Below are 25258 nucleotides of genomic sequence, written 5' to 3'. Positions count from 1 at the left end.
CTTTGATATACCAATCAGTGAGATCCTTAGCGGGGGTCAAAACCTGGGTATGTTGGGATAATCTGAGAATTCATCTGAGTGGGTGATCATAGTGACAGGATCAGCCCCTTTGTCAGACAAAGGTAATGATCGGGGATGCACTCTCACTGATGGAAACCAAGACTGTCGGCAGCCGATTTCAATCGTTGAAATTTGTTTTGCAAAATATATTTTATATGAGATATAAAAGTATATAAATTATGGTTTTGAAATGATTTGCAAAATGTTTTAATTCCCAGGATCCATATTTGAGAGAGTGCAACACTGTTCCTTGCAGCCGAGGGAGAGGTCCTCTCTTGTCGGGCAGTGTATGATCATTATGGGCTAGGATGTTAAGTGTAAGACCATTGAGGATAATACCTGATGGTATAATCTTGCATCTGCCCACAGTCCCTGGGTGTTACAAGGTGGCTTGGCCTAGGGACCACTTAGGGTAAGTGTTGGGCCCATAAAGCCCATCTGATGGATTTCAGGGGGTGCACTGTCCATAACAGTGTATTCGGCCAGGCTTTGTAACAAAGGCTGGGCTGAACCCATGTGGCTGATGTGTAGATCAATGTTTGGGTCCCACGCCATACAAGGAAGCCCAACTGGGCAGCAGTTTGGAAGGCTAAATGAATACATAACCCTAAATGGGCCTTAAGCCCATTTCAAACTGGGCTAATTTGATTAGTCATTAAGGGGCGAATTTTGAGATAAGATTAGCTGATAGGATTGGGCCCACACCCTATCCGCTCAGAGAGTCCAAGATCTAAATGAGATTTAGATTTGGAAACTTCCTAATTAGATTAGGAGATTGCTGATCTAATCTGCAGATAAGATAAGGATTATCCCTTATCTTAAAGGGACTTCTAATCCAGATATGATTTGGGTTAGCAACTCCTAATCGGATTTGGAGCTGATCCCTTTAAGTCTATAAAAGGAAGAGGGGGCAGTAGCCTTTAGACATCAACACAACAGACAACTAGTTGTCTTGTCTTCAAAGCTGAGATCACAGAAGAGAGAATTTTGCACCTTGCAAATACTCTCTAGCCGCCTCCTTCCTGCAGCCGCCGCCTATAGCAGTTCGATCTCCATTGCTTGGGAGAAATCAAGATTGGATCTTGATTCCAATCTTTTGGAGAAAAGATTGGTAGGAGTTGTATTCACAAGCCGTCCAGGTGATTCTTGGGAAGAATCAAGTTCTTAGGAAGGACACTGCTGATTCTACTCCACCTTGCACTGCGACATCTTCAGTGGGAGCAGATTTTGGTTTCTACCTTGGGCGTGAACACCGTTGAGAGATATTATTTCTCTGTATCAGGTATTATCTCTCTCTCCTCCTTCTGGTTCAAATCTGGTTCAGTTTATGGTTCAAGAATGATCATTGAAAATATGATTTTCTAAATAGGGAATTCGATTCCTAGTTGAAGGGAAGAAAAATTTTTGAAATTCGCCCCCTTTATTCCGCATTCTTGGGCATCCATGTGATGGATTTCCTATTCTTCATAAAGGCTACCACCCCCTCTTCCTTTTATAGACTTAAAAAAGGGATCAGCTTCTAATCCCATTAGGAGTTGCTAACCGAAATTTTGATGGTTCCTAATATTATTGTGATAATCCCCGGCAACGGTGCCAAAATTTTGATGCGCTTAGAAGACACTAGCAAGTGCACTAGCTGATCAAGTAATATAATGATAAGTAGAGTCTCATTCCCACGGGGATTGATCCAACAACTACTAGTATTGAATCAGCCTTTTGTTATCTGATAAACCGAAAGATTAATCAAAGAAAAACCTAACTCCTAACTAGCAAACTACCATAAGCATTCTCGGATCAGACCACCTTTAATGATGAGAAGAATTATTGCATGCAAGAACTAGCAGAACCAGTTTAGCAATTAAATCATTAAGTTGCCCAACCGAAGTGAGTTTAGTCTTGAGTTGGCTAAACCCTAATTGTATGAGCAGCCTCTCTCGAGCACAACCCACTCTATCTATGAGCAACAATTCATATATCACTATCAGAAATATTGGATTCCTCTTCACTGCCACGTGTAAAAATCTTGCATGAATTCAGATTCAGATTAGTTCTACCTATTACATGCAGATCTCTGTTGATAAATGACATGGTTTCATATATCTGTTGGCCTAGCTAGCTTGTACTTCTTTACTACCTTCTCATAGTGAAAATATCCAAAACAAAAGAAACCAGACAGAGAGTGTATTGGAAACAAGATTTAACGTATAAACATACAAGTAAGCATCAACAAAAATGCTTACTTCTTACAGAATGTCATGAGCTCCTCAATCAGAGCAGTCATGTCGGCATAAGAGGACCCACCCTCTTGAACAGCTCTTTTGGCCATCTCTCCAAGCTCCTGCGCGCATCTTCTCATCCTCCGGGCTTCATCTCCACCACCCATGACTCGACTCACCGCCTGTTTTATATCTTCTCTCCCCACCACGATAGCCTTATCAGTCATATACAAATTCCAAGCCTCAACACCGACGCTAACACCAACCTTAAGCACCTCTATTACAAGCTTCTCGTTATAGAATTGCTCTGCAAAGAGTGGCCAAGTGATCATCGGGACACCCGAGCTCAAACTCTCAAGAACCGAGTTCCATCCACAGTGAGTCATGAATCCACCGACGGCTTGATGTTCAAGGATCAAGACCTGGGGACTCCACCCCTGTATGATGAAGCCTTTCTGCGGTCCTTTTGTAACTCTCTCCTCGAGTCCTTCGGGCAACCAGAACTCACCATCCATCTCTCCCCTTGGTTTTGCCACTCTCGGGACAACCCAAATGAAGGGGTGGCTTAATGCTTCCAGAGCAGATGCAATCTCCAGTAATTGAGTAGCAGTGAATCGGGTTATACTCCCAAAGCAAACATAAAGAACCGAGTTGGGTTCTTTAGACTCGAGCCAGCTCAAACACTTGAGTTGGTCAATAGAGGCCTTACTGTTGCTAGCTTCTCTGTCGAGTTTCTCTGTGTTGAAGAGAGAAACAGGGCCTATGTGCCATGCTTTTCTTCCTAAAGTATTCCGATAGTGATTGATGTAAGCCGGTTCCAACTCGTAGAAACTGTTCATTACGGCTCCGTGGCTCCTTAATTCAGCTTCTCTGACGCTGTCGAAGATCTCTCCGAACTCGGCTTGGACTTTGATGGGGTCTGGGAGTTGAGACCTTGAGAAACATATGTGGTTTGGGAGGCCTGGAACTCGGAAAGCTCCTCCATCAGGCGGGATTTTGTCTTGGTAACGAACCAAGCTCTCTGAGACGCAGTGACAGAAGAAGTTGGTGGCGTGGAAGATGATTCTTGGTATTCCGAGTTGATTGGCGAAGTCAGTGGTCCAAGGAAGGAGTGGATCTGAGACTATGCAATGAGGACGAAATCTAAGGTGTTGAAAGAGCTGAGCAAGGGGTTGTTGAAACAGTGACAAGGCTTGGAAGAGTTTGTTGAAGGTTTCTGGGAATGGGGCAGAGGTGGTGCTTATATTTTCACAGCCATCGGGGAGGGGGGAGTCCATGGGAGGGAGTGGAAGTGTGAGAAGTTGGATTGGGTGGCCGGAAGTGATGTCACGGTCGATGGAATTCTGGAAGAGAAGAGCGTTGAGTGGGGTGGTGATTATAGTAACCTTAACTCCACGAGCTGCCAATCCTCTGGCCATGTCTACCATGGGAATCAGGTGGCCTAGTGCCGTGAATGGAAGGCAGGCAATGTGCAGTTCATCAGCTTCACTACCCATGATCTCTCTCTCTCTCTCTCTCTCTCTCTCTCTCTCTCTCTCTCGTTTAGTATCTACCATTCTGTTCATGAAGGTTCTATAAAGGAAAGGTTGCCTCTGATGATCTGTTTCTAGGATATTGGTTTGAGGTTTCAATGGGTGGACTATTTTTTAATACATCCGACCAGTGTAGATGGTCAACATCGTCCACCAATTATATCCGAGGGAACTTATAACAGTCTATGTGCTTTCATGTCTTGCTATAAATTCTCTTTTATAGAGAGAAGCTTGGACCCGTCAGTATAAGGGTCAAGGATCACTACACTATTGATCAGAACAGGAGAAAAAATCTTGGAAAGTGATTTGTAACAAACAGGAAATCAGTTTAATTAGGTAATTTCTTTCGAATCAAGAAAACCATTTTGTGGAGATTTATCATTTATTTGATACAGAGAACTAGAACTAAAGAACCCAGAAGTCTGTAAAGAAGAGATGCAGAAGTTTTATGCAAGAAAACCATTCTGTAAAGAAGAGATACAGAGAATATATTAACTAGCTAGAACTAACAAAACCCAAAGTCTTATGCAAGGTGCATGGTGGAGGACAGGTAAAGTGATCCCCTCCACCTTACTCCTTAGGCCCTTTTATCTTTTTCTTAATATTCTCCTTTCTTTTTTCTTATTAAATTAAAAATTGGGGGAACGGTCACTATCACTTGGGAAAAAGGTTCAAAAACAGATCTACTGGTTTGATTTACTGACAACATAAGCTCATAGAATCCAATCAGCTCGCCCATAACATTGTTAAACTAATGGCGATGCCTACTTTCCTTCAATCTTTACTTCATTTCCTTCTTTCTTAATTCAGTTTTGATTTAGACTTGATTTGGAATTGAGTTTCCTCTCAAATACAATTAAGGGATACCCTACTTGTAAAAGATCATGAGAACATGGGAAATTAAATAACGAGAGAAAAAGTGAAACCACCTCATTTTTCAATGGTTTCTGTTTGATTCTCCCTATGAAATGAGTCAAATGACAATCTTCTACCCATGACGGGTTGAGTCAATGGGTGCCAAACGGAATCCTCAATAATAAGGTGCAAACAAGCAGAATTATATTTAAGGATAAAAGCATTAATTAGTACGTAGAACCAGCCAAGAATTCAAGGATTCTTCTTATGATTTGAATTCAATATTGTCGTATATATAAGCATTTAGGTTAGGCCTTGAACCAAAGCAGATTTCATGGTCAAGCCCTCTCCAAATCTATATCTCTACTAATATTCGAATAGTCCCCATTTTATCCCTTTTTTTTTCCTTTTTTCTTGGTAAACTTCTGACAGCTATTGCGTTAGAATCTGCAAACTTTGCTTTTTGCTAAAAGCCATGGTCAATCCCTCTTCAAAGAAGAAGGTTGTCTTTGAGATCAGTCACGTTAACTCTTCTATAGTTTCTATGATATTCCGTCAGGGGTCTTTTTAGGTCAGCAGGGGTCAGATGTGGATGAACCCTTAGTGCGGCCTGTTTGGGAGGGCTTCGGTATGCGGCTTATAGCACTTTGAGCTGGGCCCTGACATGTAAACAGTATAAGCTGCTTTTGGTGAAAATTCAGAAAGCCAATATTGGGTTTCCAATGCCGGAAGTGCAACTGTAATATAAAGCTAGCTTCTCTGGAACACAAGTGCTCAATCATCACGGCTCAGTTAATGCAATGTAATCCAAATGCAGAAGCCATCCCAAACCGGGTCTTAGTGGGAGGCCTTTCACGAGCAGCTTCTAGCCAGAAAGTCAGAAATATGTTTATGTGAACCAAGAAATCCACTTTCCGGTGAAGCTATTTGCAGCTGCTCCGAAGTGACTCAAAAGGGCTTTTAGTGGTATTAGGGGTGGACCGACGAGCCAAATCCAAGCCTCCTTGGTCCCAGCAACTTTTGTATGGGAGAGGCTGAAGCAGGACTTGGGCCCTAGGTAAGGCCCATTGTACGATGCTTCATAATGAAGGTGTTATATCGGTCTAGAGGCATTATAAAGCAGTGGGGCTTAATTTTTATTGTAAAAAGATGCTACCGTGGAGAAGTTGAGCATCAGAGCATGGACGAGAGAGCAGAAGGTGTTAGCAACATGCCCAGTCTAGCTGCCTCGCCTTCAGAGGTGTCAAAGTTACCACAGAATGTGAGAGAGATACCTCTCTTAGTGGGTGAGTTTTCTCATTAGACAGAGTCCCGTGGCCACTCTGGTTTAGGAGTGTTCATTCAACCATTATTAGAGAGAGGTCCAATCCAATCCAGTGTACTTTGGACCATTCTGGATCTGTCCAATTCAATATTTGGACGGTCCAATCTATTCAAGTTGGTTTTAATTTAGATTGGGTCCAACCCATTAAATTCGATCCAATCCAACATAAACCCATTACAGATGGACCAGGTTCAATCCAATCCAATAAATACTTTGGACCATTAATTCTAGACTAGTCTAATTCAATATGTCTTATTGGTCCCTCCAACCTGTTTAAATTCATTTTGAATGGGATCCGACCATCCCAAACTCAGTCTATTGACACCCCTACCTATTAGGGGTGGCCATGAGCCATGTTTTTTACAAGCTATTCAAGTTCGGCTCGTGAAGAGCTCGGTTCAAACCGAGCTTTGAGCCAAGTTCAAGCCTAATATGTAGGCTCATTTGCTAATTGAGCCATGCTCGAGCCCAGTGAAACTCGGCTCGTGAGGCTCACAAGCCTAATATAATAAATAAATAATTTTTTATTATATATATATACATACATTACATACATACATATACATATATAAATATATATAATAAATAATTTTTATTATATAATAATATTTTATGTATAATATTTTTATTTTTATGTATACTAGTAAATAATTTTTATAATTCTTATTTTTTGTATGTAAAATAAAAACATTATTTATATGTATATTTTTTTATGTATAATAGTAAATTATTTTTATAATTTTAATTTTTTCTATGTAAAATAAAAAATATTTTTATATGTATACTTTTTATTTTTTAGAAAAAAAAAAAGCTTGGCTTGCAATTGAACTCGAGCTAAGCCAAGCTCGAACTTGAGAGCTTTGAACCAAGCCAAGCTCAAGCTCAAGCTCAAACCTAACACAATTTTAGTGAGCCAAGCTCAAATAGCCAAGTATTCGGCTTGGCTCAACTCGAATCCACCCTACTACCTATGAATAATAGCAAGGTTGTTCTTTGTAAGGGGTGCAAAGAGAGAAGAAGGGACATTTTCCAATCACTAGAGAGTGAAGTGTATTCTCTAAAACAAGCAAACGTTTAACATGAGGCATATTATCTTGGTTGTGGTATCCTAGGTTGCAAGAAAACTAGAGAATTGGTGGATATTTAGGTCTTGTTCACTTTTTAGCAAGTTACTTACCTGGGTAAGTCCAAAAAGTTCATTTTACCCATGTTCTTTTATTTCCCAAGTAAACAAAACAATGACCATTTTAGCCATAAAAAATCCAATATTAAAAAGGGCATTTTTGTCTCATCCAAGTATTGGCAATTTCCCCTAGGTGGCAAAGTTACTTATCCACCAAGGAGATGGCTGGGTAAATGATGTTCCCATATAAATATAAAAACAGAAGGTGGGTTTCATAGTCAATGGGATTCGGAATCCCAATGCCAACTTTCCTCCCTCTCAAAATCCAAAATTGAATACCCCTTACATGGATAAGTGGATTGCAAAAGGTGGGAGAGGGTCCATCCAAAAGTGTAAGACGTAAAGGTAGATTTGGTAGCTAGGGCAAAAAGGCGGAATGAGAGTGGGTTATGGTGTTGCTTTGTTGAGGTTGTGGGGTTGTGAATGGTTTTATTTTGTTTGGTTTGGGATTGTTATTCTCTCTCTTATTTGTGGAAGTTTAATTTTGTTGGTGGTTTTTTTCTCTGAGTTTGGATTTGGTGTGAACACAAGTTTGTGAACCTGGTTATGTGGCCAATCAGTTTAGCATCTCAAAAATGGGTGCAAAATTTACACCTCCCTTCTTTTAGTATAATTCTTGCTATGTAAGGTGGGGGACATATTATTTTAGAATAACATAAAATAATTATTTATGAATAACATATATAAATATGTGCAGGTTGGGGTAGGCCAGGCCACACTAACATATATAAATATGTATTAAATAACATATACAAATATGCTATAAATTATTATGTTAAATTTGTACAATTAACTTCCCTATATCCTAATTTTATTATTCTTAGGCCCCGTTTTTTTTTCGGTAAGTTACTTATCTGGGTAAATGCAATTATATGGGTAAGTTTTTCTTAGGAAATACTTACCTGGGTAAGTATTTTTACCTATGTTCTTTTATTCCCTAGGTAAGTAAGGTAATGACCATTTTAGCCATACAAAGCGATTATTGAAAGGGACATTTTTGTCCCATTCATGTGTTAGAAACTTTCCCACCTAGGAGATGGGTATCACTTACCCATGATACCTAGGAAAATAAACTTTGGTCCCCACATAAATCTGAAAAATGAACATGAGATTCTTAGTCAATGGGAACCAAAATCCCATTGACCTACTTTCCCCCCTCTCAAAGTCCAAAAAAGAACACCCCCTTAAGCTCATTTAATATGACTTTGTCCCCGTTTATTTTTTACAAAAGTAACTAAACAAATTGCAAATTATCAAAATTAAATTAACACAATTAATCATTATCATTCACCTCATTATATCTGTAAGTACATGCAATTCTTTATTACCCCAATTACATTGCAGATGCCAAAATAAGGTCACGAGCACAAATCTAACAACACATGGAATCTCCCAAAACCTATGATGGGCTTATAACCATCGCAAACTTACGATGAGCTTAATATCCATCGTAGAAATTGCGATGAGCTTAAAAGCTACTCGTGATTTATGATAAGTATAAAAGGCTAGCCAAGACTTGTAGTGAGCATAGAGCACCTCTTAAGACCCATGGTGAACAATGGGCGTCGCTTGAGATTTGCAATAACATCACTAGTTAGATCTTGTTCTTTAACATGTGGCCACTAGGGAACCCGTAAGGGGATGTAGCCTACATATACCACATGATAATCCTTAAGAAAAAGAAAATTTTGTCTTTAAAGGATCTTGCTAGACACGTGGCAAAATCCCAATGGTGTTCCCTTAATAGATGACATAAAGATCTCATTTCCTAATAGGAAAGGTCCCCTTTTAGATCCTTCTACTTACAGACATGTGGCAAATAACTAGTAGGCCTATTATTTATAAAACAATATCCCACTATACTAAGAAATTGCTTCAACATATATACATAGCCCTATATAAAACCCATACCCCACCCTTTCCAAGTGAGCCAGTTGCACCTTTTTTCCTATTAAATTAAAAAAAAAAAAAAAGAACCATTGGGCACCCATTCAAGTGGCTATTATATTATACTAGTAATTAAGCATGTGTGTTGCACGTATTGGATTTTTTTATATTAATTACTTTAATTTTAGATATATCATGGTTGAGATAGAAATTGAAGATTAATAAAAGTAACAATATGGTTAAAAATAAACTTAAATACTTGTACTAAATGTGCACTTGCAGAAATTTTAAATTACAATAACAATTACTACTACTACTACTACTACTAAATTTTGTATTCCATTTCTATCTTAAATAAAAATAAGTTTTATTTTAACAATTATTTTTATTTAATATGATGACTATATAACATTAAAAATGCTCTGAAATGTCTTTGACAAAACTTATACTTTTTTATCTTTGTGTTCTATCTTTTTTAAATATTTATTATTCAATTATGACATCATGAATTTCTTTGAAAAGTTGTATCGTTGACCCACCATTTAAATAAGAAAATGGATTTGCTTTAGGATTAGATTTAAATTATATATTTAATCTACATAATATATATAATTTTTACTTATCACACTTAATTTTTGTTTGACATAATTAAAATCAGATTAATATCAATAGATGGTTCCTAATATTATTGTGATAATCCCCGGGAACGGTGCCAAAATTTTGATGTGCTTAGAAGACACTAGCAAGTGCACTAGCTGATCAAGTAATATAATGATAAGTAGAGTCTCATTCCCACGGGGATTGATCCAACAACTACTAGTACTGAATCAGCCTTTTGTTAACTGATAAACCGAAAGATTAATCAAAGAAAAACCTAACTCCTAACTAGCAAACTACCCTAAGCATTCTCGGATCAGACCACCTTTAATGATGAGAAGAATTATTGCATGCAAGAACTAGCAAAACCGGTTTAGCAATTAAATCATTAAGCTGCCCAACTGAAGTGAGTTTAGTCTTGGGTTGGCTAAACCCTAATTGTATGAGCAGCCTCTCTCGAGCACAAGCCATTCTATCTATGAGCAACAATTCCTATATCACTATCAGAAATTTAATCGCCATAGATGCATTAAGAACAAAGAATTCAACAAAAATTAATTATAGTTGAATGAATGCCAAAGTAATCATGCAAATTATCTCTAAGATGCATTCAATCTGATTTCTTGATTAGTTGATTTGATTACCTAAACCCTTTCTTAAGCAATTCAAGTAATCCAAGAAACAAGAACAATTTGGCCAAGATTATTCTATTAATCGAAAACCCTAATCAAGAAATCCCAAGAATGAATCACAATCAATCAGATCTGCTTAAAATATTAATTACATATCAGAATTAAAATCCATCATGGTTCGCATAATAGAAAGAAGAGAAGAAGGATTCAATAAAGAAAAACCAAGAAACCCTAATCGAATCTAGGTTACTGAATTTGTAGAGTCAAAGAAGAAGGCAACCTAAGATTTCTGCATCAATCTTCGATCTCCTCTTTAATTTGCATTCAACAACCTTCTCCCTCCTCTAGCACTTCTTCTCTTTGACTCCGATCTCCTCTTTAATTCACATTCAACAGCCTTTTCCCTCCTCTAGCACTTCTCTTTGATTTTGTCTTTAGGGGTCCAAACCCTAATTTCCTCTTTTTCTTTTCTTTTTATACTCTTCCTTTCAACCTCCTTCAATTCTCTAAAATCAGCCACCTTTTGGAGCCTCCCTTAGGGATGCGGTTGGGCTGCTGTTCTTGGTGGGCCGAACTACTGTTCTCCCATAGGGTTACGGTTAGGTTGCAGTTGGGCCTCTCTTCTTAATGGGCCGAAATGCTTCCCTTTTCTTCATACCGACATGTCTTCATGCTCTCTTCATCCTAGACTCTCCCAAACTCTTAGTTTCCTGGAATTCTGCTCAATTAGGATAAAAACCATTGCAAATCATCATCAAAACCATGTATAAAGCAATAAAAATGATGTGTAGCATGCACACACATCACCAAGGTAGCCCTCTCACCAATGGCGGGGCACCTCAGATCATACTCCTCGGGGATGAAATAAAGAGTCCTAATTTGGGCCAAGTCTCTAGGCATTAACCTACAAGGAGAAGAGGCGAAGCGGTTGCCAGACAATGCAAGAGTGTCAAGCTCCTCTTCTGACACGATGTCCACCTCGACCTCATCGAACTCCCCAACCTCAACCTCCCAAAGGGCCATGGCCTCCTCCGCCATGGCACCCTCATCCTCAAGCCCATCGGCCTTGGCCTCGTAGGCTTTGGTCTCACAGGTCTCGAGCGTAGTGGCTTCAGGGTGAAACCCCGGCTCAAACTCACAATCGGACGTGCTACTAGACAAAGAGGAAGAGCAAGAAGATGAAGACATCTTATCGAAGAACTACACCATGGAACACCTGAAACACTAGCCGAGGACTAACACTCGCTGAGCTCCAATGATTGCTCGCTCAAAATGACAAAGTAAAATGGCTCGCCACCTCCCCTTTTATAGGGGGACCAATGGTTCAGATTAGCTCAAATCAATGGCATCAATTAGATGCCGCGCTTCACAAGTACGTGACCTCAGGAAGATTAAATGACACATCTGTCGACTTGTAATGGAAACAGAAGGAGCGTTGACCATCCGGTCCGCCTAGCAAACAAATCTTACCCCGGGCTAGCCAACTTGAAGAAACTAAAGTTCCTTAGCTAAAGACCACAAAACTCTTCCACGCCTAGCCACGACCGAGCACTACACTCATTGACTTTGGAATTAGGGGAGTGGTGTTTGGGTGATGGTTGAACTAGCCAAGGATTTCATGTGGCTATTTCCGCGGATGCCCCCTTAGGCCACGCTAACACCACGCGTAACAAAAGAGCACAGCTAAGAAGGAGCGTCTTGCATGGACAAGGAAACAAACTCTGCCAGGGATGACAAAACCTCCCAAAGACCCTGATAGATACCCTCATCTTAACAATCTCAGAAGCCCTATCCATTTAGGACACAGATACCAAACTATAAATAGGTATTCCCCACTTAAGGTAATGGACTTTTGGAATGACACTCTCTGAATACCTTTTTGCACTATCTCTTTGACTCAGACCAATGCTATTCCAAAACTTGCCCATCCTGGCCACATCCTTCTCTACCCTTTTGATTTGAGCATCGGAATACCTACCTAGGGAACCACTACTCAGGTCTCTGACATTTTTTTTGGTTGCAGATTTTGATGTACGGCTTCGTCCTTTGACCTCGGTCTCATTCACTTCAAGGACTATCTAATTGTATACATGGTTTTTAACACCTCAAATCGGATAGTATCAGTTTCAACCAAATCCTATTTAATTCTGATGTGATGAACAAAATTCTTTAATAGTTCCTTAACAAAGAGGGGAAGGGATGGACCAGAGGGCTGGAAATTAAAATGGCCAATATATAGAATTAGAGGCTATAGACCGTAGGACTAAAAGTTGTTTAATTAAAGAGTTAAGACCCACTTTTGTATGCGTTGAACGCGCATTTAGCGATGAATGTGGTGTTCACGTGAACTGTTTCTGCTCTCTACTTATTCAGAGGAAAACAATGTTCATGACTTCTATTTCTGCATCTTCTAAAACGAACTTAGAGGGTCTCCTCCTCACAGTACGTAAGCTGGATTTACCAGTTTTGGGCAGTGCATGTGTAACGATCCTTGAAATTGTGGTACGATCTCATCTGTTCCAAGGTCCCCGGATTACTCGACGATAGAGTTGGGATTCTTTTCTATTTTATTTTCCAAGAGTAAGGGACCTTTTTAATTTCATTAAATTATGTTACCTCCCCCTTAAGGTTGTCGACAAAGGTAATTTCCTAGGAGCCAGTAACATGAAAAGTTAAAATTGGCCACTACTATTATCTTATTAATGAGGGAGACTATTTGATGCAAGGTGCAGTATATAGAGGATCAGGGAGGTCCGGTGGTCTGGAAAGACTGATTACTCATCAGATGTGCAGAAGTATCAGATTGAATTTGGATGCATGGGGGTATATCTGAATCCAATCTGCTAAGTATTGGAGAGATCTGAATTTGATTTTGCATCTATCCAATGGATATATAGCTAGCCATCTCTCTCTCCAAGGAAGGTAATCATTCAATTTGGCATTATTTCAATATCTTCAATTACACCTTTTGCAAAGGCATCATAAGTTTCTCTCTTCTTGATGTTCTCAGCATCTAGAGGTGAGAAGTTGATTTATTCGGTTAAAAATTAAATCAAAACCGAATTAGAGAAAAACTAAAATTTTTAGTTCCATTTTCGGTTAAAATTGAATTTCAATATATATATATATATACTATGAAACCATATTATATTAGAATGTGTTATATATTATACATAATATAAAAATATTATATATTACATATTTGTTGCTGCCTGGAATGGGCCGAAGGCAGCAATGTCAATTTACTTTCGAGACGAGGGCCTGTAAGTCTGACCTGTGAGGGTAAAAACATGTTAGAGGCCCCGGGTGTTATCCTAAGGGTGGAGACTTTGGCAGTCAAATTAGTGAGGGCACAATAAGTAAAGTAGGACGAGACATGAATAAGAGGGCTCAGATGAGAACATCAGAAGCTGGAGAATTGAGAGCAGCAAAATTGACTAAAAATGACCCAGGCCATTCACTAATATGTCAGAATCAGGTCTAAGCCATTTCAGCAGCGGGCTACTTTAAGATGCAATTCTAGGCTGAGATAATTTTGGTTTTGAGTGATTTGCACTAGTTTAGAAAAGCTGTCTTGGCTCATAGTACTTTTGACTTGTAGGCAGTAGGATGGTTTAAAGAAGGTAGATGATGATGGAGGGAGGTTTGAGGTCTAAGAGAGAGGAGGAATTAAGGCCAACTGTCAAGTTGGATCAATCCAATGGACCTTAAAGAAATCGGCTACGGGACTCTCAAGGCGAATTTGATTTAGCACATTTTTTGGCATCCATGCAGCATAAAGTGCGTGACATCCGTGCGTGAATTGCATGAGATACGGGTTTTTCCCTCCGCGCAAACCGAATACCCAACATCGCGATGTGAGTACCGAAGCCAAATCCACCTGGCGCGACATGAACTCCCTGCGCTGGGTCAACACCGTCAGCACAGGGAGTGGGGAGCAATTGATGGAGGGTGATTTGGCTGGACCTTGTAGCACGGGTACACGTGGGCGTGACCTTGCTCAAAGCAATGACTCAGCATGACAGCACAACAAGCGCAACTGTAACTCGGCGGGATAGACTACTCGCTGAGAGTTGCCTGACCTGCACCTCCTCCCCAAGGCTAAGGCGTTCCAAGCTCCCTCCGAGCTCGGGATCCCCCTGACCTTTCCTAATGCCCGAGCTCCTCCTAGTGGATTTTGGACCACTCCCAAATAGGAACACCCCAATCCGCCTATAGACACCCTGAGGTGAAGACACCCCGGGCCAGATAGCTCGACTTAGCTTGCCACAGGCAGCTTGCCGCTTTTGAGGTAGCCCGACACAGGGTAACTCACGGAAGGGTAGTTCGGCATATCGCAGGAAGACCTCCTACCCGAACACAATACCTGACAAGTCTAGGGACAACAGCCACATCCCTCGTCAGACAGCGTCGTGCCTGCCACCTTTAGAGGGTGCCTCACACCTGACAGGCACGTACCCTGCGATGACGGGCCCGTGTGTACCACCTCAGCCCTACCTATAATGGCTATGGTAGGATGACAGTGGCAGTTATACCTTCCCTGTCAGAGGCTAGTGGACCTGATGCAACCGAATTCTGTTATAAGAAGCCCAATCTCAAGGAATCGAGGTAACTTCCATATACTCGCGCTATCTGCACTCTTAGCCTTCATCCTCTCTTTGCATCTTTCACAGAATTCTAACTTAAGCTTGGAGTGTTCCCGTCGGGTAAGCCCCCGGGGATTCTTCATCTTCTTCATCTCAAGTACCTTTCAGGAGCCACGCAAGTGCTAGCTAGGAGTGACTGGATTGCGCACCATCAATTTTTATAAAAGCAATTTTATGATTAATAAAAGAGCTTTTATGAAAGTACTTTTATGAAAGCACTTTTATGAAAACAATTTTATAAAAGTACTTAAAAATACTTTTATAAAAGTATTTTACGAAAGCACTTTACAAAAGTGCTTTTATAAAAGCACTTTAATAAAGGTACTTTTACAAAAGCACTTTGATAAAAGTACTTTCTTAACAATGCCTTTACAAAAGTACTTTTATAAAAGTGTTTCACTAGGGATAATTTTATAAATGGTATTTTAAAATTCAACTAGGGATAATTTTGAAACAAAAAAAATGAATAAGTGCTTATTGTATAAGCACTAAAAATTTTGGAAATTTGGGCTTAAAAAAAACCCTTATTTTTAAAATAAGCACTTATTTTGGGCTTATTTTCCAAACACCAATAAGTTTTCAATAGTTTGGTCCCAACCCAAATAAGCACTTATTTTTAAGCACTCCCAAGCAAGGCCTAATCAATTCTAAAATCTAATAGAGCTTACGCAAGGCTTTGGGCTAGAATGCATGTCCTTGGAAATCACCTATCTATACTACTTATATAAGTGCGAATGAGGAGGTATTGGCTTCCAGAATTTTTCTTTACTAAGATACCTTTCCTCTTGAATTTAGTCCATCTCCATTGAAAAGGAAAAAAATGTAAGTAAAAGAATATCATTTAGTAGTACACTTAATTACCTCTCATTAAGACTCAGATTTAAGCCATTAAATAAAGCACATTCTCTCTCATTGAATCCACCATTTATACTATTGTTTATCATCATTTAATTCCACTAATAAATCCATAAACAATAAATATTATTAGAATGTAATTTTATATTTTTAAAATAAACCTGGAAATGAAATCATATTTTCCATCTAGGTGGTGGGCAAGTACTTCAACTATTTAGGTCAAATGGATAATTTCCTAATGTCATTAATAAATAATACAAATTTAGAATTATAAAAAAATACAAAAATATAGAAAAAAGAAATTTAAAAAAAGTTGGACACATTTCTATTATTATATATTTGCCATATTAAAAAGTAAGTATGATAAAATAGATATAATTTTATAAATGATGCACATCAAATATACAACTTAAAACCGATGGGGAATTAAAACATCTTCATATCTAGTGGGTGGGTTAGTGGTTCAATCTTTTAGGTCAAATAGGTTGACCCATGATGTATAATTAAAAATAAAATTTTTAAATAGAATAGTATAAAAAATGGCAATTTTGGGCACATATATTATATTATATACAAAATATAAACAAAAATAAGTATAATAAACAATAGTTATTTATCAATGATATAAATGAAATGCAAAATTTAAAAACAGTTTGGATATTAAACCAATTCCAGATGGTAGGTAGGTCAATAATCTAACATTCTGGGTCAAATGGGTCAATCTATGATGTCATAAATAAGTAACAAATATTATATATATATATATATATATATATATATAAACTCAAAGAAAACTATAAGATTTGTAGAAAGCATTTTGATATAATTCTATTGTTATATATTCACCATATTAAACAAAAATAAATGTGAAAATAAGAATTGATTTTATCAATGATGAAAATGGAATACATGATTTAAAATCAACTGAAAAAGCAAAATGATTTTTTGTGGTTAAACTATCCATGTCAAATGGATCAACACATGATGTTATTATTAAATAATAAAATACATAAAACTCTAGAAAATGTAAAAATTTGTCGATAATTTTGGGTATATTTTATAATATTATATATTTATCATATAAAAAATGTAATTACTGAGAATTATTTTCATTAATGATAGAAATGGGATAAAAATTAGGATAAAAAAATAAAGAGCATCAATGTCTAAAATAAGACCCAACTAACCATCTAAAATGGTTCAATAATTTAATTAGCTAGGTCATTGTAGGCAACTGGTTTGGTAAGGATGCAAACAAATCATATTAGATTTGAACCAGGGTATATTCAAATCTGATCTGATCCAAAGATTTGACTGAATCTCATAAATATTGATTTGAATCTGAATCTGATTAAAATATCAAATACTTGAATCTTATACGATTTGATTTAATTTAAAAAATAATAAATCATTAAAAGAAAAATAAAATACAACAATTGAAATAAAAAATATAAGTATTTTTTCAACTATTTCAATTATTAAAAATTTTACAAAATGTAATATAAATAACATATTTATAAATTGATGAGGGGTAATTTGGCATGACCTAGTAAGTAAAGGTCACTCTGCGAGTAGGACGACAACTCAGCAAGAGAAGCCTAGTTAGCAATTTCCAGAGCTAGGGTGTTTGGTCACCTTAGTACATAGCTACCTCGACATAGAGTCACCTCAGTAGAAAAGCACCTCGATACCTAAGCTAGTTCGGAACCCAAGAACCGAAGTGACACATAATCGACTCAAGAAGTTTCCTAGCAGACTCCAAACCTCACGAGATCACACCGCGTAATGGCAGGCCTTATCCTCTCCCCACCTGGACTGAGCGGTAATGATAAACTTCATTGACTGATACATTACTCCCCGTCTAAAGCAGAAACGGATCTCATCTACTCAGGCCGATGATCTTGGAACCGTTTCATGAGACCCACGACAGCTTAGCTATATAAGGGCAACAACCCCTCCAGGGCCCAGATACACACGATTACTTACATTCAAGCTCTCTAGCACTCAAACTTTCGCTCGCAACCATAACAAGAATACTAACTTAAGCATCAGAGCGACCTCACCGGGTTATCCACCCTAGTCTCTCTGATCCTTGTTTTGCAGTTTGATCCAGCTCCCTATGTGAGCACATCCAGGCAACCTTCTTGCTAGGAGCATCCAGATCACGCATCATCAATTGGCACCGTTTGTGGGAAATGATCGAAAGGTCATCCCAATCCTAGTTACAGTCTCAGTCTCAGTCTCAATTTCAACCTCAATGGCATCATCCAACCATAATAGAAAGCGACATGAACATCATTGGGGGGCAAGAGCAACAAACAACCACTCTCTAGGGTTCCTCGGTGACTATTGGCCAGTTCACATTCCCCTAACTGTCTCTGGGGTCCCACCATTGTCCATGCCACACACTACCCAACAGGTGAGTGTCCCTCTCCCTCAAGTGAGTGCCACATTCTCGGAGCCTTCCGTGATCCCCCTGGGGTCGGGCACTCCTAGTTCAACGACCTTGTCCAGAGCATCCAAACGATGCATATCCAAATGCATCGGATCCATCAATTTCAATAGTTTCAGTAGTACTACTTCTATCAACAATACCATCAGTAGTTTCCACCACTACAACCCGAACCAACAGAAAAATCATCATCAAGGGCAAACCCAAAACCAGAATCAACACCAGGCTCACTAGAACATCCACCAGTCTCTCCCCTGTGGTGAGAGAACTTCACAAGTGGTGTGTCCGAAAGCTTGTCGTTAAGCACTTCCGAACACCGGTTTAATATTTATAAAATTTTTCCCATTCTCAAACAACTACTAACGTAGTAAATGGGTGAGAATAGGTCATATCCACAGGGAAGCGAGGGAAAAATTAATATACACTCAAATCCGGGCAATAGAACACAAGAGGGAAGTGCAAAAATATAAAAGTTAATTAATTAAACTGAGAAAAATATAAAATTCAAACAATACTGAAAGTTTAAAGTGCAGAAACATAAATAAATACAGAAATAAATTAACAAAAGAAATGAAATAAAAATCTGTAATCCGATTAGAGGTAGCAGTCTCTGGAACTCTCCTTTGACCCTTGAACTTCTTGAGCTAGGCCTTCCCTCTTACCTGGTTGAATTCCAGATCTATAGAAAATAAAACGAAAATCAAATGGAATGAAAATAAATTGTAGAAAGTAAATAACGAAATTGGAATTAAAAGAACAAAAATTAAAACTAAAATAAAGTGAAGGTGGTTGGGATCCGATTCTGGAGGTGGCAATAGTGGCTTTGGTAAACTGCAAGCAGGAACCCCTCCTCTTGCTTGGGTTTCCTCCTCTTTCTTTAACCTTGAACTTCTCAAGATCAACCTTCCATCTTACCTGGGGGTAGAATCCAACCCTTTCTCAGGAGCTCTTGGGTCCTTTTTATAGAGAAGGATCGACACAACTGGGATTAGAGAGAAAGAAGGGGGCGGCAACTAGGTTTTAGCAAAGTTATGGGTGCCCTAGGGTTTCTAATGGAGGGTTAGGATGGTTCTAGGGTGATCCTAAGGGTTAGGATGCTAAAAAGAGAGTGCCCTAGAATGGCTAAAGGCTGGATGATGAAGACTAGAAGTTAGGTGGCTCCTAGGGTTAGGATGATAAAAAGAGAGTGCCCTAGAATGGATGGTGGAGATTAGAAGGGATGGAAGGTGAGGATTTAGCAATTAGAGGCAGGTAGGGTTTGTTAAGAGTGAAAAGAATGGGTTAAAAGGCACCCTAGGGTTTGCTAAGGCATGGGGAGCATGCTAATACAATAGGAGGGGTGCCAAACTAGGTTTAGCAGCTAGGAGGCACCCTCCTCAGTTTTTCACTAAAACACCCCCTTTCTCAGCTAGACTTCACACTAGCTTCCCAAAATCTACATTTCAGCCATGAAAACTTCCCAGTTTTGCACAGAGACCCTCAGAGGCCACAACATTGAAATTAACTAGGAAAATGACACAATTTGACTAATCTAAGGCCAAAAATACCCCTAAATTGACGCCCTTAAGGCATCAAAATGCAAAGTTATCAACAAGTATTGGTCCCTCCCTCGGGACGGACCTTGTCGCGGGGTACAGTAGGCGGCCAACATACTCTCCTTACTTCCCGAAGAGAGAGCTTGACGGATAGGCCCAAACCCAACCAGCTTGAGAGGCACATTTAGCAAGTTCCACATCAAGGTAATGTAGATCGTCAGCTTGCGGCTCGAGGTGCGGGCTCAAGAGGAGACCCCTCAGTTCCTCGCAACAGCTAGCATCAGACACGCAATGAAGAAGAAGCACCGAGGAGAACCCCTGAACTACATCGCCCTACCATTCGGAGTAAGATTGAAGTACCTGACAATATTGAGGTTGGTAGTACAAATGTTGCACCACCAAAGAAACAACAACGGCGACGTCGTAGGACTCACCATTCATCAAAAAGAAACTATCCACCAGCGAAGCCCAATCTTCCAGCAGATCAAGATCAAGAAAGAGAGGAGGTGAGCTCAATGGCCACAAGAACATCATCTGCTCTGTTGAGCCAGCCATCCCCCCTGTCACCCGAGCTCTTAGCTGCCCCAATGCTGAAAGATTTCAAGGTACTGCCGCTAGACAAGTATGATAAGTCATTTGATCCTAACAATCATGTAGACGCATTCCAGTCCTAGATGCATCTTGCCAGGGCCAACAATGCTTGTATGTGCATGGCTTTCTCCACCACATTTAGAGGAGTAGTTCGGACCTGATATAAAAACCTCACGTTGGGTTCTTCCATAAGAAGCTAGTGCAGTTTGCAAACATGTTTATGATCCACTTCATCACTAGTAAGAATAGCCCGAAGTCATAGAAGAGCCTTCTAAACATGGTACAGAGGGAAGGAGAGTCAAGTCAAAGCTACATCAAGCACTTCAATGAGACATGCCTGCAGATAATAGACCTTGACCCAGCAGTACATCTCATCATAGTGCGGAAAGGAATCACTCACAAAGAGTTCAAGTGGCACGTCGTGACCAACAAGCGACAGAACATCACTGAGTTCCTCAAGTTGGCCAATTAGTTTATCAGTACAAAAGAAGAGATAAACCAGAAAACCAACAACCAGCAAGGAGAGAAGAGGAAAAGAGACAAAGAAGGAACGGGCAACAAGAAAAGGAAAAATAGCAAGTCCCCTAAGTGAAGAAGCAAGTCCCCGAGCTTGAGGAGTAAGTCCCCCTCATGAAGTTACAGGTCGGGTCGACATTCCAAGACCCTGCCAGTGGAGAGATTTTAATGGCCATCAAAGACTCCTCCATTGTTAGATGGCCACCCAGGCTACGGGGAGACCCAACAACCAGGAACCCTAATGTCTATTGTCACTTTCATCGGGACCATGGTCATAGCATAGAAAACTGTAGAAACCTTTGTGACGAGATCGAAGAGCTAATCCGCCATGGGTAATTGAAAAAGTACATCTTGCATGAGGAAAAAGGACAGGAGGACCGATAGGGAGATCGGAAGAAAGATGCCCCAAAAAGCAACAAACAATACGAGAAGCCACCTCTCCCGCTACCAAAAGAAAAACCGATCCACATGGTGATTAATATGACCACTGGAGGATCTATTGTTGTGGGGTGCATAGCAGCAGCTGGAAAAACGTAAGTCCGAGAATTGGAGCATGAAGTAGAGAACCCACCCAAGTGACCTCGGATCAAAGAACCCATCTATTTTATTGAGGATGATGCCTGTGGGATTTAGTATCCTCATGATGATGCCCGAGTCATTAAGATTATCATCAATGACTTCGAAGTGAAGCGGATCTTGGTGAACTCAGGCAGTTCGACTGATATCCTCTTCAAAGGAACCTTTTATAAGTTGTAACTATAGCGGAGCGATCTAAAACCAACAAATGCTCCACTAGTAGAGAAGAAGTCGGGCCTATAGGTCACGTAACAATACTAGTGGAGGCGGGTACATGGTCGAATAATGTCTGGTTCAAGCACACATTCTTGGTGGTCACGACTCCATCCCCCTACAATGCAATCATAGATCGGCCTATTACACATGTTTTACACGTGATAGTATCAACTTACTATCACGCGATGAAGTTCCCGATGAATTATGAAGTAGGGGTGATACGAGGCGATTAGCTCGAGTCCCGGAAGTGTTATGTGGCTGCCCTCAAGGGAAAGGAAAAACTAGCAGAGGATGTTGAACTGGAGCGACCAGCAGATTACACCGAGGGGTGAGTTGCCCTAATGGAAGAGATGGCCCACATACCCATGTCTTAGAGCGAGTTGACCAAGACTCTCCAAATCGATGCATTGATAAGCGAACCACTCTGAACATAGCTAGTAAGTTTCTTACTTAACACTTTAGATGTTTTTGCCTAGTCTACGGTAGAAATGCTTGGAGTTGACCCTAGTATAGTAACTCATAAACTTAATATGGACCCTCTAGTCAGGCTAGTTAGACAAAGAAAATGCAACCTCGCCCTGGAACGGTGAAGGGTAGTTGATGAAGCTCCTCACTGCAGACTTCATCAAGGAGGTCCATTACCCGAGCTAGGTCGCCAACCCCATGCTTGTTAAGAAAGGCAATGGCAAGTGGAGCATGTGCGTCGACTACACTTACCTAAACAGAGCCTGTCCAAAGGATTGCTTCCCCCTGCCCAGAATTGATCGCCTGGTAGATGTGACCTTAGGGCATGAGTTGTTGAGTTTCATGGATGACTACTCTGACTATAATCAAATTAGGATGGACATAGTTGACCAAGACAAAACTGCTTTTGTAACCGAACTCGGGCTATACTATAATAAAGTTATGCCCTTTGGTTTAGAAAACGTTAGAGCAACTTTCTAGCGACTTGTAAACAAGATTTTTGAACTTTTGATTGACAATAAAGTGAAGTGTTATGTTGATGACATGATCATGAAGTCCAAATTTTCTAGATCTTTAATTGATGATTTAGATGTTGTTTTTCAAAATTTAAGGAAATACAACATGAAGTATAACCCAAATAAGTTTGTCTTCAGGGTCACATCGGGCAAGTTCCTTGATTACATTGTGAATCAACGCGGCATCAAAGCAAACCCAGACAAAATCAAGGCCATCATAGAAATGCGATCACTCCAAAAGATCAAGGAGCTACAATGACTAACTGGCCGGGTAGCTACCTTAAATTGATTTATGTCTAAATCGGTAGGTCACTGCCTCTCCTTGTTTAAAGCAATTAAAAAGAATGAAACTTTTGAATGGACTGAATAGTGCTAGCTCGCGTTTGATGAGCTAGAAAGGTACCTAAGTACTGCCCTAGTTTTAAGCCGACCTGAAGAAGGAGATGTGTTGAAGCTGTACCTCTTTGCGAGTGACGAGGTGATCAGCTCAGTGCTAATCAGAGAGGTAGATCGGGTTCAATGACCCATCTACTATGTAAGTAAAGTATTGTAAGATGTAGAAACCAGATACCCTAACATCGAGAAGCTGGCGTACACACTAGTGGTAGCAGCTCGGAAACTACAATACTTCCAAGCCCATACCATCGTCATCCTTACTGATAGACCTCTGAGGCACATCCTACTTAAGCCCGAAGTGTCAGGAAGATTGATGAAGTTGTCCATCGAGCTTAGCGAGTATGACATCCAGTTTGAGCCACGACCAGCAATCAAAGCCTATGTCTTGGTGGACTTCGTAGTAGAATGTACGTTTAGCACACCGACCCTTGAACTGATTGAGCTCGCTAACGCGATGGAGGCGTCGATTAGTGCAGCAGTCCGGGTTAGACCAGTACCGAATTGGGACGAGGAGCATTGGATCCTCCATGTTGATGGCTCGTCCAACCAGCAAGGAAGCGGTGCGAGACTAATACTATACAGCCCAAGCAAGGTAAAACTGGAGTATGCTCTCTGGATCGAATTCAAGGCAGAGTATAAAGCGCTAATTGCTAGGTTGAACTTAGCGAAGGAAATGGGAACAAAACACCTCATCATCTGCAGCGATTCTCAACTAGTGGTTAACCAAGTCAATGGTGACCATGAAGCACGCTACTCGACTATGGTAGCCTACTTAACCAAAGTTAAAGAGATCCTACCAAGCTTCAACTCTTGTTTCATCAGGCAAATTCCAAGGTCCAAGATTGCTAAGGTTGATGCCTTGTCACGATTAGCAAGTACAAGCGACAACACTACGTGAACTTTGTACATAGAGGACCTACCTCGGCCCAACATTCTCAAGGGGCAGAAGAGGTCGCTCCCGTGTTACAAGTGGAATTGAGCTAGATCGACCCTCTCATTGATTATCTGCTCCACGGGATCCTACCTGCAGAATGTAGTGCAACTCGGAGGGTAGAGCGTTAATCAACCGGGTATGTCCTCATGGACGGATGGCTGTATAGGAGATCCTTCATGCTCCCTACCTACGATGCCTACGACCCTTAGAAGCTAAGCTTGTACTTCGTGATATCCATGAAGGTTTATGTGGAGGACACTTGGAGGGTAGGGCCCTCGCCCAAAAGGCATTAAGGTAGGGCTACTATTGGCCCACAATGAAGGCAAATGCACTCGAGCATGTCAAGAAATGCGACAAATGTCAGAGTGGAGAATTGACATCCTTGGTCCTTTTCTGCTAGCAACTAGGCAAAGGAAGTTCTTGGTCATGGCAGTAGACTACTTCACAAAGTGGGTGGAAGCCGAACCGTTGGTAAGCATTACAACCTAGAATGTGAAGAATTTCTTCTAGAAAACCATCGTGTGTCATTTCAAACTACCTAAAGTCTTGATTTCGGATAACGGAAAGCAATTTGAAGACATCAAAATCCAGAGTTGGTGCACCGAGATGGGGATTAAGAAAAACATCACTTCGGTAGTACATCCACAAGCAAACGAATAGGCCAAAGTGATGAACAGGACTATCCTCTACAGACTGGAAGCTTGTCTTGCGTGAGCTAAAGGGTTGTGGGTGGATGAGCTACCCAATGTCCTTTGAGCCTACTAGACTACTATCAAGACCGTGACCGACGAGATGCCCTTAACCTCATATACGAGATGAAAGTTATGATCCCAACAAAGGTTGAAGTACTAATGTTGTGGCTCAAAGCCTACAACGAAGAGACAAATGACGATGAGCTCAGAACTAACTTGGACCTCATCGAAGACGTACGAGATCTAGCCCACATTCGAATTGCATTTTACCAGTAGCAAGTAGCTCAGTATTATAACGCTCGGGTCAGGAAGCAACTATTTAGAGTTGGCGACCTGGTCCTTTGTAAGGTAATGGTACCTGAGCCCGGCATGGGTAAGCTCGATCCGAATTGGGAAGGTCCTTATCGGGTGATACGGGTGTTCAGAGAAGGAACCTACGAGCTCGAGACCATGGAAGGGAAGCAGGTACCTCAAGCTTGGAATATCAACAACCTAAGGAGATACTACTTGTAAACCTCAATACAAGCAAAAAATGACTAAGTCCATAAGACCACTGAACTGATCCTATGGATGACGAACTGGA

The 25258-nt window shown here is 40.2% G+C and overlaps 2 protein-coding genes across 2 annotated transcripts; one reads left to right on the top strand and one right to left on the bottom strand.

Annotated features, from left to right (window-relative positions):
• Nucleotides 1-2081: 2081 nt before the first annotated feature.
• On the bottom strand, nt 2082-4096 carry LOC148866153 (scopoletin glucosyltransferase-like). Its single transcript, XM_088980470.1, has one exon. The coding sequence runs from the start codon at nt 3839-3841 to the stop codon at nt 2297-2299; it is 1545 nt and encodes a 514-aa protein (XP_088836596.1). The 5' UTR covers nt 3842-4096; the 3' UTR covers nt 2082-2296.
• A 19407-nt stretch (nt 4097-23503) lies between these two features.
• LOC148866152 (uncharacterized) lies at nt 23504-23947 on the top strand. Its single transcript, XM_088976410.1, has one exon. It carries the CDS (start codon nt 23504-23506, stop codon nt 23945-23947), a length of 444 nt encoding a protein of 147 aa, XP_088832536.1.
• Nucleotides 23948-25258: the final 1311 nt, after the last annotated feature.

The sequence above is a fragment of the Nelumbo lutea genome, chromosome 3, assembly GCF_056320005.1.
Source record: "Nelumbo lutea isolate HS-2025 chromosome 3, American lotus-T2T, whole genome shotgun sequence".
Classification (NCBI taxonomy): domain Eukaryota; kingdom Viridiplantae; phylum Streptophyta; class Magnoliopsida; order Proteales; family Nelumbonaceae; genus Nelumbo; species Nelumbo lutea.
The sequence above is the reverse complement of the archived record's forward strand: the minus strand, read 5'-3'. Positions and strand labels throughout refer to the sequence as shown.